A 13,547-nucleotide genomic window follows, 5' to 3' on the forward strand; every position below is an offset into this window, starting at 1 on the left:
ATGCATTCTCAAATTCTCCTTCACTATTTGTCTGTCCATGGTCTATTCATTTTGGTATTGGGCCAGTTATTTCCTAGTGTAAGAACTGTACCCAGAATACTTTGTGGGTAATTGGAGATGGTGACAAGAAAGAGGGGGAAATAGAAAATATCGTTGTGGCGTTGGAGTAAAACAGTCTTCTCAGTTCGAACTTGTGTCCGTGACTGCTCTTTACATACTACTACACCAAGAACCTATTCCCGAAGATCAAGGTTTACACTAGCTTGGGCCTGCCCATTGCCAAACTCACTGTGTTCAGTGGTCTAGAGTTGTTCCTATTTAGGCCTGAGGTGCAAGCCAAGCTAGGATGGATGGAGGATGATTATACTTAAAGACACAGTGATTAGATCAGTTTTAGACAAGTCTAGCAGCCTACAGATAGACATTAAGTAAATTAAAACTGACAGCGATAAGGTATTACATAGTTTACCTCAACAAAGGGCTAAGCCGGGTTAGTTTGTTTAAGCACTGTTGGTCATTGCTGCTGTTATTATCCTCCGAAGTTAAACAAAACACGCCTACACAAAGTAGCCTTTACTTAAATTGTTTAAGGCTATTTAGCCTTAACTAAAACTGACAACAGCTTATGGTGACAACTGACAAGGCTGACTTTATTCTTAAAACCTGCAGACAATTTGAGAAAAACACCACTCGCCTTTGCTGTTCCCTGTTCAAAACTACATTTCTTGTCCTCAGCTCTGCCTTCATGACACCACCCATTTACTGGATTGATTTAGAAGGTGTCAAATACACCAAACCCTCTCACACACATTTAGACAAAATCGGTTGGCTCCAGAAATATAATTTGTAATATGTATCTGGCTCTGAAAGACAAGCCACAAATAACCATTTATTAAGATTATTAAGACGACATTTTTAAGTAATGCTGTCCATCAGTGTTGTTCCACAAAAAGGTCTTCACTTCAAGGTCGTCACCCCCTTTCAGATGGAGTTTGAGTTCAGGCAGCCTCCTGTCATGACAGATGACAGATGATTTGAAGTCACACAAGAAATCTGAGACGGAAAGACACAAACCATTGGAGGCGATATGTTTCAAAACAGACCTCTCAGTACAGTTCAACTGATTGTTTTTATTGATTCACTCATAGCGTGCTGCATGGTAGAAATACAATGTTGCAATGACACATTTCTATGGCAGTCGGTGGATGGCTAGACGTAGACGTTTAGAGACCTAGTGAAGTCTTTTTGAGTGTTCGAATGGGGGCGAGTACTTTTCTCTCAAAATCGTAATTGAAATGGTGCTACGGAAAACAGAGCGGGGTGAACTCTCAGTGACAACAGGTCAACTTTGAAGGGAATGAGTATTTTTCATCATAATCCTCTCAGAGCATCTCATCGTCTTACCGAGGTGAGACGTCATGTATTTAGCCATCTCAGATAGTAGGGGTCACTGGAATAGAAATGGCCAGATCAGAGACATTTCCAGGTGAGATCAGAGTCAGACATGAGCCAGATCCACTTCCTAGTGTGTCACCATCATGGGTGTCAGTCTGAATGCTTAACTTAACCACATTCTGTTAAAGTTTTGGTTTGGCCAGGTAGCCTGTTCATAAAACGTTTTATTTTTTTAACTCTTTTTTTTTTTTCAGTGTGGTCAGGAAACATTTCTTACTGATAACGATGCGGTTTCACGACCACATTCTCAAAAAAACAAAACAAAAATTAAAGTGCAGTCCAGTCCTTGTAGCCAACAGAGTAATATGCATGAAAACATAGGTCGCTGCTCAACACGACTTCCTCCTTACATTTTCTTTCTTTTTTATAAAACATGAAATATCCTCTTTGAAAAACAAACAGAACGAGAAACACTACAAAGATATACTGTATTGTACAATAGTTGCAGTTAAGTTGGCCACATCCCTTTATGTCAGCCTTCATGACTAGGGAGTGAGGAACAGGATTTAGAGGCAGGGGGCGGGGGGGCGGTGATGGTGAATCAGCTCATGTCAGCTCCATGTTTCCACAGATCTATATCTGTTCCCCCTTTTTCACGGACATTTTGGTTTCTTCTCCTCCATAAACAGTTAAAGCAAGAGGGACCGCAAGGTGCAGCAGGAGATGTACAATCTGGTAAGGACCTCTACCGTACTTTGACTGACAAAAAGTCCTTGTGTGTGTGTGGTGTTTTATATTCCACGTGACTTCCCATCCCTTTCCCATTATCTTGTTCTGTGTTCCATTCAGAAAACCCTTACAAAACAAAAGGAAAAAACCTAAAACAAAACTAAAAAACAACCCCACCCTACACACACACACACACACTCTATTTCAACAGGTGGCTTAGTCCAACTTCTCGGTGTCAGAAGTCCCACCCCATCCCAACCCTTCAGCAATGCTCGGCCTCAATGAAGCCTTCCTTCTCGTGGCCGAGCTCCACCTCTGCATAGCTGGAATGGCAGCCCTGGTTCCGGAATTTCATGGAAGGCCAGTAGTTATTTGTGCGGCGCTGAGGAGAGAAAACACAGGGAGATTCAGGGGTCAAGAAAAATCATGTGATGGGGGTCACGCATGGTGCAGACCGTGGTCGAAAGTAGTCTTGCGTGAGCAGATGAATATTAACCAGGGGGTCAGTCAGTGTAGTGTATTTTGGTTACTGTGGTCATCAGTCACATATATATCATATATATATGTGTGTGTGCGTGTGTGTAGGAACAATGAGGACATTAATGGCATTTGAAATGTCTTAACCAACGCAAACAGCTTGTGAAGGTGAGTCTCAAAGGCGGCTTGATGGGTATGTAGAAGGGTACGGGTAGGTCTGTCAGCGGACATACACACTTAGCCTAGTCTGCATTCCCTTTCAATGCACTTCTAGTTCACATTCACCACAAGGTGTCTCCAGACTGTGAACTCTCATCATATTAGTGTCAAAGTTACATGGCAGACAAGGTGAGGATGGATGGATAGAAAGATAGATAGATAGATAGATACGTAGATAGATAGATAGATAGATAGATAGATAGACTCTTTTGCAGTAGAAATGCTTTTTTATATTCATGAAGTAGAATGGCAGGGTGACAGTGGGGTGGATGGATGGATAGATAGAAAGATAGATAGATACCTGCATGAGGTAGAATGGGGGGGCGACAGTGGGGTGTGTGTTGATGTAGTACACCGCCAGGAGGGTCAGGAAGACCAGCAGAACGAGCGCCGCCACCACACCAGCAATGATCGCAGTGTGCTCTGGCGCCTCCTCCTGGCCTGGAGTGCCCGTTTGCAGATCTAACAAAGAAAGGAAAGCAAGGCAAACAGGACCAATCAGGACCAAATGTGAGGGAAAGCAGGGAGAATCAGACTCAAAATCAATAACAAAGTAACCGTGGTGGGGTAAAAATGACAGCATTGGTGATGGATGTTTCAGACAGTCGATTCAAGACACAACAATGTGACACCAACGTGAAGGATGAAGTAGGAACACAACACACACACACACACAGCCACAGGGACATAGACAGACATGTCAAATAAATGAAATGGTATTGGGCAATCATGCAACAGTCTCAGGAGAAGCAGGAACTGAAACAGACAGTCCAAACAGCCCACATCCAGTTCCAAATTTCCATAACTGAGTTGTTTTTATTTGTGTATTGTTTGCATGTATGTGACCAATTTTGGAAATACCTCTCTCGTCAACAATTCCAATTCCAATCAAACTATTTCTATGCCTTGATGAGACACATTTTCTAAATTATACTACATGTTTTTAATTATAATGACTGGTTGTAACTGTCAAAGTAGATCATTGCAATCATTTGTAGGAGTGTGACGGAGTGCCGACACTACACATGAGAATGTGCTCTGACTGCCATACCATCAAGCCTGGCTCTTTGGCATTGCGGTCAGAGTGCAGGTTTAGCACCCTGTAGACCCGGGTGCAAATATTTATTCCTGTATTAATTGACTTGTTTCCAATTTGACACATTAACTGTGAGCAGAGGTAGAGAAGCACGACACATCCCACAGCCATGCAGCCCAGAGGCAATAACGGTTCCATACTGTCACACGTTCCACCTGTGACTGTTGCCCACAAGCCATAGCGACCAAGCCAGTTACGCTGAGCCCACACTATGCCACTGGCCAACTCACCGTTGCCATGGTAGTGAAAGAGGCGCTTGGTGTCATCTGCAGAAGGACGAGGGCATTGTAGCGGAGAGAGAGATGGGTGAGACCAGCCAGACAGCAAGACAGACAGACACGAGGATGGAGAGGACAGGATAGCGGTCAGTTAGCCGAAAGCCTCCATGCAAAGATGTGCTAAGATGAAAGAGGAGCTAAAGGGTCTATTTAAAGGTATTCAGCTTAAATGTTATATGCTGAAAGGCTCAAATAACTGAAGCACTGCCAGTAAACTCTAAACCACAGGCACACATTAACATTTTATGTGTTAAACAAAAATGACCTCCCTGTTCTGATCTGAAAGTGAGCGTCTAGGCCATCAATCAATGCCAGCTTTGTGACTTGATACAACATATAAAACACCCTGCAAATAAATCCCATCTAAAGGTCACCATTTTATACAAGTGGGTCATGTTTCCCTAAAGCGCCATTGAGAAACCACTGTGGTCACACTGAGAGAGTGTGTTCAAAATTAGCCTTCTATTCAAAGCAACATTATGCATGTATGCTCTTTGCCACTTTTGAGGTTTATTTTTACAGGCAACTAGTTATGGTATCATCTGCTAATTCATTTTGATGGCATATGGTCATGTGAAGGACAGATAAGCACACGTATTGTTCCAACTAGCCATCCAGGATATGCACTATCTAGTTCTGTGTTCTGGGCTGTAACACCCTGTGAAAATGTTAGAAAAGCTTTCACAGCACAACATTGCCAACTATATTGCCAAAAGACACAAATTAGTATTGTTAGCAAGCTTTTGTCAGTGGGCTGGGCTGTTGGTGTTTGCAAGTTTGTATGCCTTTTAGGTAGTTAGCTTCCTAGTTTTGGATTTCAACGACACTTTCGGAATATGCACCCCTGGACAGCTGTAACCATGGCTACAGTAAATAATGGCAATTGAACATGATTGAACATTCTATGGTACATTCTATTGTACATGATTGAACATTCTATGGTACATTCTAAACTAAACATGAGTTTATAAAAAACATCATTGCCATAAACAAACAACAGCCTCTAGCACGCATACACATACTCACCCTCAGTCACAGGTCTCTCAGGGTTGGACACGGGAGTGGGGTTGGCCTCTGGGTCTGTGGGAGTGTAGGGGACAACCGTCGTGTCAGACGCCCCTTGAGTGTAGTCCTCGCAAGTCTCGTCTTTGGCCTAGGGGGACACATAGAGGCTATGGCTAAACCGGCAGTGCAACTGGGAGAGCTAGGTGCTAACAGCACCAAGGTCATGGGTTTGACCCCCAGAAAGCAGCGCGCGTAGACTAAATGATGATAATGTGTATTTGTCCCGTACGTCAGTTTAGATGATGATTAGTGTCTGCTAAATGAGGATGATCCTGATGGTGTATGCTTAATGCAGAAATGTAAGTGTAATGTATATGTTGAGAGGCCATGTAGAAATAGGTCATGTATTAATATGGTTTGGAACAGTTGTATCCATTGTAACCTTTCATGTCACCAATACGCTATGTAGTGTCATACACTGTCATACACTGTCATGTCCATTATGGATAACTGTTATAACAGCTTCATTAATGATGGTTGCTATAACAGCTAACGTCACGTGCAAACATTATGAGAGCTGTCTTGACACGTACAGATAAAACTAACATTATTGTATAACTAGACACAATCGGTCATAAAATGTCAGTACAAAGTATCTATAACGACCTATTTATGACATGGTTATGTTAAGTATCTATAACAACCTATCTATGACATGGTTATGTTAAGTATCTATAACAACCTGTTTATGACATGGTTATGTTAAGTATCTATAACAACCTGTTTATGACATGGTTATGTTAAGTATCTATAACAACCTGTTTATGACATGGTTATGTTAAATACGATGGAGGGTTCTAGCTCAGTGTCACCCTATGATTTAATATGTTGACATGTGTAGTGCATTCCTGAACACTGACTATGACTGCAAAAATGTGTTGGCATACTGCATATTTTGTACCATTACATGAAGAGTTGCAGTGCTGAGAGACGTTATGATTGTTCCTTCTTCAAGGGGGGAAAATCAGCGCTTGATTGCTTGCAATCATTTGACCTCGGCTAGGACCCAGTTCTACTGCCTGAATACAATTAGAACTATTATTTCTTTTATTTTTCTTCCTCAAAGGAAAGGGCTGTGTTTTGTTGTGTCTGACAGACTGGATTTTGTTTATGTTTCATCTTAGTCAAGCAGACATTTGTAAATTACAGTACAGTACAAACTGTCTAAGTTTATGTACGTGTGTGTGTGTGTGTGTGTGAGAAAGAGAGAGAGAGAGAGAGAGCATGTGAGTGAGTGAGTGAGTGTTTTTTCCTGTGAATTTACAATTTACTCACCTCCTCTGGACATTTGTAGTCTAACCACTCCTGCCTGTGGCGATCTATACCATCTGAACACCTGAAATAGGATTTACAGCACACACACGCATGCACACCCACACACACACACACACACAAAGGCTGTGATGAGGTGCTAGGTTATGTCAACAAGTAGACAATTCTGTTCACTGGCTTGTCTTCACACCTTTGTAGGGTATTACACCAGCCACAGCCTGTAGTCAGTTTGGAGTTCAGGCAGAGCTCACAGGATGTGTGCTTCAAACAGGCTGAAAGAGGGCAGCAAAATCACAACTTTAACACCAACAGACCTAGGTAGGGGAAGCATGAATTATTAGAAGATAGCTGAAAACGGGATGCTTCCTTAAAAGATTTGTGACTATTGTAATTCTTGGTACCCCTTCATATTTTCTGTTACCTTCTTACCAAATAAAAATAATTATAAAAAAACAAAAAAACACCAACAGACCTAATACAGTATAATGTACACTTTGTGAAACAATCGCTCCAATTGTAATCAAAACTGTACCACCAACAGAACACTACTACAACTATGAATAGACAGCCTGTCATGAAGCACTGACTCCAATTAGAACTGATTCCCCTGACTTCACCACATCATAGTGCATAGTCATATGAACATATGTCTATGTCATAGTGTTGTAAAACATCATGTATCTGTGATGTGTGATTGGCTTAGACAGTATTCCAAGGGATGTGATTGGGTAGAAAGAAAGAAGTGAATCCCGCTCACTGGGAAGCGGTGTGAACAGAAAGGCAGAGTTGTTGATGATCTTTGTGGTGTCGATCTCCACTCTGTGGTACTCGTATATGGTCCTGCGCTTCGTGTCTGTGAGGGACACAGTTGATACAAACAAAGGTATGTGAATCTGCGGGGTTTGGACACAGTCACCATGGACACATGGGACAGTTGACAAATCATAACAGAAATACCCGCCCTAGTGTGCCATGTGTTTTGGGTGAATTTATAATTGTCCAATCACAACATAGCATGCATATGGCTTCTATTATCAACCTGTATACAGTGCGAGCTGATTCTCAGTCCCTCCACTATAGTACTTCCTACTTTAGGTCTCATGGTGATTTGACTGTTGAGTGCTAATTAAAGTCTAAAAGATCCATTCTGTACCATCTTATCCATAGATACAAAAAAAGAATCTAATGAATTGACTCCAACTGAAACCTTTCTGGTTCTATGTTAAGCTTCCTGTGTCTGTGGCGGACTGTGGTGGTCCACTGACCTGGAGAGGAGGAAGGGAGGGCCATGAAGGCATCAGACAGGCCCACCTTCACGGGGTGCTCAGTAGAGTTGATCTGCTCCACCCCCAGAGGAACCTGAGGGTGTGGAGGTATGGAGGGGAGAATGCAATGAAGAAGTTAGAAGAACGAGAGAAATGGTTGAAAAGAGAAAAGAGACAGTACAGTAGAGATATGACACCGTGGTAACATTTTACTTGAACTCTCCATCATAATAGTGACATCACCCTGCCATAAACATGTCCAGGCAGATGTAGTACCCTCTCATCAGTCAGTATGGTAGTGTTGATGTACAGTAACGTGAAAGAGTCATTGTGACAAAACTCTCAGCTAAAATAGGTTGATGACATGGGCATATCAGTCGTACGAGGATGATGTAAAGTGCTTCTAATTATTCCAGATTTAAGAGATGGAAATGGGTGTTAGCAGTCAGTTGATGAGGTCTATCATCACTGAATCTTAATTTGAATCTGCAGGTCTTACGTCTCTGAAACCGAAGACAATGGTTCCATTGCTATGAAGGGCCGTCTGGAAGGTGAAGGGCCCGTCGGCCTCTCGCCCCTGAATCCGGACTTTATCCCACTGGACCACAAACACGTCACCTAAACAGGAAGAGGTCAAAGGTCATCCAAGCCCAGGTGTATGATAGACAATCTCTCCATCACACACTCACCTCACTTCCCACTCTCTCTGCCCCCACCCCCATCCTCTCTCTCTCTCTCTCTCTCTCTCTCTCTCTTTCTTTACCCATCCTTCCATCATCAGAATACCCACCGTTGTCCATGTAGCGCACAGTGGAGTTTTTGGAGAAACTGGGGTCAAAGTTCGCCATGAGGGGGGCAATGTACTGGGTGGCTGTCAACATGCGGTGCGTGATCTCTCCAGTGAAAATGAACCCTGGAAAAGGTTTCCAGTAGAGGTCAACTTGATGGTTCCATTTGGCCTTAACATTCACATTTATTCATTTATGGCAGTTTCACATAGTGTGTTCAAACAGGTACTGTTTGTAGCTCTAGGGTTACAGTGTAGTCATTTATTACAGTTTTTCTCTTTTGCTTAAACACATGTGTCCACTCTGATGTTACTTTTTAAAAACAATTCACACAGAAGTTGAAAAATTAATAATTCTGTTTGTAAAATGCAAACATAACACAACACATTAAAAACATCCAACAAAAGTCTATTTTCCTCAAACAACACATCTTGTTGTCAAATCAATATATTCTTTGTTGACACTTTACATAGTTAAGGCATGTACCTAAAAAATGCAAACAAGCAAGCATGTCCCAAGATGAGATAACAACCCCTGCTGTACTCTGCACCTGGACATTTTTACACTTTTTGAGATGCCCTGTTAAAATACTGTAAAAAGGAGATATTTTCTAAGAAAGTTTCATTCATTTTATTCATGTGTGCAGCTCTTTCTGTTGTTGACATTCAATATGGTAAAGCTTTTGTCCTGCATTCTTTCTGCACCAAAGAATAAAGAAATAGTCTATGGAATAGGAATAGGAATAGGAATTTCTATGAAACCATCACCATGGACTCTCATTACATTCCTTTGGCCTCTTTGACTCCCGCTTGCAAATAGCAACACGGTGGTGACATCTTTTATAGAGGGATAAGGATTATAAGATGGACTGAAGAGCTGTCTAAAGGAGTTTCACACAGCTGCGTTAGAGATTCATAATTATGCAAGTCATATATATCAACGGTGAATAGCAGTTTTACTTTTGTTTAACACGATTAATCCAATAAAGTTGTGGGTCTTCCTATAAGATCTGAGTTGAAAAGAAAGGATAAAATATGTGTGATGCCAACTTCTGCTCTGCTAAGAATGTGATGATGAAGACCAAGTGGATCCCAGTTTCGTTAAGCGTGTCTTACCAATCGAGAAAAAACGAACTTGATTGAATTGGCAAGTTCTACATTTTGTAAGGTTGCATCATCTTCCAAACAAATGTGTCATTATGGAAAGTACCCCTCCACTCAGGGACATGTGTTAACTTGTGTTAAATGTGTGTTAAATCAAATGTGTAACTTCTGAATAGACAAAACAGTTTGATTATTTTTAAGAAACCAACAACATTGTTTTTAAGACTATACTCAAAATAACAACACAGTGTGCAATACCACAATAAACTCTACCCAGACATAGTCTCTCAGACCCAGCTCTGTATAGTCCCCTGCAAACTATGTACGCATCCAATTAGTTTCATTCAGAATATATTGGATTGGATTTGTTTTCCATCCAATCCACTCAATGTCATTTGATATCTTTTAAATAATTTGCTGCACACACACACACACACACACACACACAGGGTATTTCTAATTCACCATTTCAGCTTAACTGAAGATTCAAGACGGATCAAATTCTGCTCTCCGATTGTCCCATTTCATATTGTGCCCTGTGCGGACGCCCTGGGTGGAATCGAAGAAACCACTGATCCAGGGGTTTGGCTCTGTAGTCTTTGTCCTCATTAAAGGACAACTGTGACCGCCCTGCTGTGCTGAGATGGATACAGGAGACAGTGCTTGCATAGCAGAACAGAAAGTGTGTATCCATGTGTATGAGTCAGTTAGTGAGAGGGAGTGTGTGTGCGAGAGAGAGGCTATGTGTGTGTGTGTGTGTGTGTGTGAGAGAGAGAGAGAGAGAGAGAGAGGGACTAGAGGCTGTATGTGCGCATGTGTGTGTGTGCGTGAGGGAGAGAGAGGGTGAACTAGAGACTGTGTGTGTATGTGTGAATGTGTATGTGTATGTCAGTCTGTGTGTGTATGGAGAGAGAGTGAAACAGACAGAGAGAGACTCTCTCTCTGTGTGTGTGTGTGTGTGTGTATCCATGCGTATGCGTGGTTTAGTGAGAGGGAGAGTGTGTGTGTATGGAGAGAGAGTGAAACAGACAGAGAGAGACTCTCTCTCTGTGTGTGTGTGTGTGTGTGTGTGTGTGTGTGTGTGTGTGTGTGTGTGTGTGTGTATCCATGCGTATGCGTGGTTTAGTGAGAGGGAGAGTGTGTGTGATGGAGAGGCTATGTGTCTGTGTTGGTTACTGAGGAAAAGAGAGTGTGTGTGTATGGAGAGAGAGTGAAATAGACAGAGACATACTCTGTGTGTGTGTGTGTGTGTCGATGTGTGTGCGTGTGTGTGTGTGTGTGTGTGTGCATGTGCATGTACGTGTGTGTGTGTGTGTGTGTGTGTGTGTCGATGTGTGTGCGCGTGTGTGTGTGGATGTGGAGTGTGTGTGTGTGTGTGTGTGTGTGTGTGTGTGAGTGAGCGGGTGGGTGGGTGGGTAGGCAGCCTTTGGGGGCTGCATTGATCATATGAGAGCTGAGGAGGACAGAAGGAGGCCAGGGTCAGAGCAGGTGCCTGGCTGACTGGGCCAGTGTGCAGGAGCAGGAGCAGGAGCAGGAGCAGGAGCAGGAGCAGGAGCAGGAGCAGGAGCAGGAGCAGGAGCAGGAGCAGGAGCAGGAGCAGGGGCAGGAGCAGGAGCAGGAGCAGGAGCAGGGGCAGGGGCAGCTCTCATTCTCTCTGCTCTATCTTTGGGGCTCTGGCTCCACTCTGACAGACTTCAGGCTGGACTGAGCAAGACCAGGGAGAGGGGGCCCAGAGGTGTCCCAGTTTTCACTTCAGAGGCACAGTTTCATGTCTTCAGTGAGCGAGTGTAGTTTTTGTGTCAATGTGCCCATGTGTGTGTGTGTGTGTGTGTGTGTGTGTGTGTGTGTGTGTGTGTGTATGTGTGTGTGTAAGGGTGTGTTTATGTGTTTAAATGTGTGAGTGTGTGTCTGTTTGATCAATGAACTGATTTGGATTCTTCTTCTTCCTCTTGCAGTAGTGGTAGTAGTAGTAGTAGCTGTAGCAGTAGTACTAGTAATATTACTGGTAGTATTTATTTCGAATAAATCGACGATCAGACATCATTTTAAAGAGATATTTGCAATCTGTCTGTCTCCATGGTGACAGCAGGATGAACCCGAGAGATTGTTTGGATTGTCAAATTTTGTGACCTTTTCAGTGGTGCGCGTGTGTGTGTGTGTCTGTGAGGGAGAGTATGTGTGTGTGTGTGTGTGTGTGTGTGTGTATTCAGTCTATCTGAGATTCCTTTTGTGTGCATGTGTGCATTCATTTTGGTTTATGGCCATTTTACGAATGTTAATGTAGATCTGTGGCTATGTGTAGCAATGACACAGCACCAGACACAGAACCTTGAGGCACATCTTCAGAAAATGCACATTTCATTTCATTAAATCAGCTTATTAGTATGATGGATGAAGCTCTGGGAATGTCATCCATTTCCCCCTACCCTTCATGTGCATGCACACACACACACACCTGTATGGAAATGTGTCTTCAGGAATATCATCGGGGGAGCTTGCTGTTTAATGATTAGATATGGGGACACCAACATGAGGTAGAGAGAGAGAGATAAAAAGAGAGAGAGAGAGAGAGAGAAATCTAGTCTTTGTTTGTCGGTGGCCACCCCTGTACAGGCACAAGCAATGTACCATCTTCTCATGTGTGCTATTAAATGTCATTAAGTTTATTAAGCACCAGAGAGATCACGACCCAATCCGCGCCAATCTCTGTCCGCTTAACATCTCGTCCGCATTATTGACTGACATTTTGGTCTATACCACACAGCCTACCAGGGATACGTTTTTGGTTTGTTTATTACATGCAGGGTTTATAACAGGGATCCTCATGTGTTCTTTCAACGCACTGCAGCAGAAATTGAACACCCTGGGCTGCCCGCCATAAATCAGCCCCATATTAATCCGGTGCCCGCCTGCGGCTCCATTTTCTCCTAATGATTTAAGACGGCCATTAGTTGGACCGGGCCAGACAGCCGGGTTATGCCAACAGCACCAAGGACCCCGGGCTAGTGTCCTGAAAGCCCAGACATTTTCCCATCAGCACAGGAAAAGGGAAAATGAATTTTTCATTAACAAAGGCCTTCCTTCTCATTAACGTCCAATTTATCTAGGAGCTAATTTAAGATGAGAGACAGCTAGCGAGGGTCCGGTAAGATTACGGCAGATAACAACGTCTTCCTCAAAGCGCAGGGGGAAAAGAAATATTAAAGGATATGACCTACTCCTCTTGGCTAGAGTGATTATTTTTAGGATTTATTATTCGGGAGTTCATTATGGCAAAACAATGGTCCTATAAAAACACACTGCAAAATTAAAGTGCCAAATATAATAATGTGAAAGTGAGTAACTAAATGTAATGCCATCAAGTGAAGAATGTGGAGAGAGAGTTAAATGAAATGTAGAGAGAATGAATGATATTCTCTGACGCTCATCCTTCATACTAATGCGCTTGTTTAATTATATGAAGCCTACATTCCTCAGGATGTGCCTTCCAGCATAGCGTCTTTGGTGCTTGTCTCACTGCATTTACCACACAACCACACACACACACACACACACACACACACACACACACACACACACGTGCACACACACACATATGCACGTGCATACACAAACAAACAAACCTAAAGAACATTCAATCGCTTTTAATAGTGACTTTTTTCCACTATACCTCCCGTTGCTATGGTGATTTGTCTCAGACTGTGTCCATAGAAGGGGAAATCAAAGGATAACGCCACACGCTGCCGAGAAAGAGGGAGAAAGAGAGAGAGGAGGAGGGAAAAAGAGAGAGAGAAGAGGTAAAGGGAAAAAGGAGTATTTTTTATTTTCACAAGTGTGAATGTGACTGTAATTGAATTACA

General features: G+C 42.7%; 1 protein-coding gene across 2 annotated transcripts in view; it reads right to left on the reverse strand.

The window, feature by feature from the left end:
* Window positions 1–1,088: 1,088 nt before the first annotated feature.
* Window positions 1,089–13,547, reverse strand: part of plxdc1 (plexin domain containing 1) — a 38,815-nt gene continuing 26,356 nt past the window's right edge. Inside the window, exons 4-14 of one of the 2 annotated variants that reach the window (XM_031561068.2) lie at window positions 13,358–13,427; window positions 8,587–8,709; window positions 8,296–8,414; window positions 7,797–7,890; window positions 7,289–7,384; window positions 6,722–6,803; window positions 6,535–6,595; window positions 5,221–5,347; window positions 4,147–4,182; window positions 3,122–3,282; window positions 1,089–2,506 (exon numbers count right to left, since the gene is read on the reverse strand). In XM_031561068.2, coding sequence (XP_031416928.1) covers window positions 2,387–2,506; window positions 3,122–3,282; window positions 4,147–4,182; window positions 5,221–5,347; window positions 6,535–6,595; window positions 6,722–6,803; window positions 7,289–7,384; window positions 7,797–7,890; window positions 8,296–8,414; window positions 8,587–8,709; window positions 13,358–13,427 — 1,089 coding nt within the window. In that variant the 3' untranslated portion in view covers window positions 1,089–2,386. The remainder of the gene's footprint in view (window positions 2,507–3,121; window positions 3,283–4,146; window positions 4,183–5,220; window positions 5,348–6,534; window positions 6,596–6,721; window positions 6,804–7,288; window positions 7,385–7,796; window positions 7,891–8,295; window positions 8,415–8,586; window positions 8,710–13,357; window positions 13,428–13,547) is intronic. The other variant, XM_012833408.3, reaches the window with a different exon arrangement.

This window comes from Clupea harengus, chromosome 23, assembly GCF_900700415.2.
Source record: "Clupea harengus chromosome 23, Ch_v2.0.2, whole genome shotgun sequence".
Taxonomy (NCBI): Eukaryota; Metazoa; Chordata; class Actinopteri; order Clupeiformes; family Clupeidae; genus Clupea; species Clupea harengus.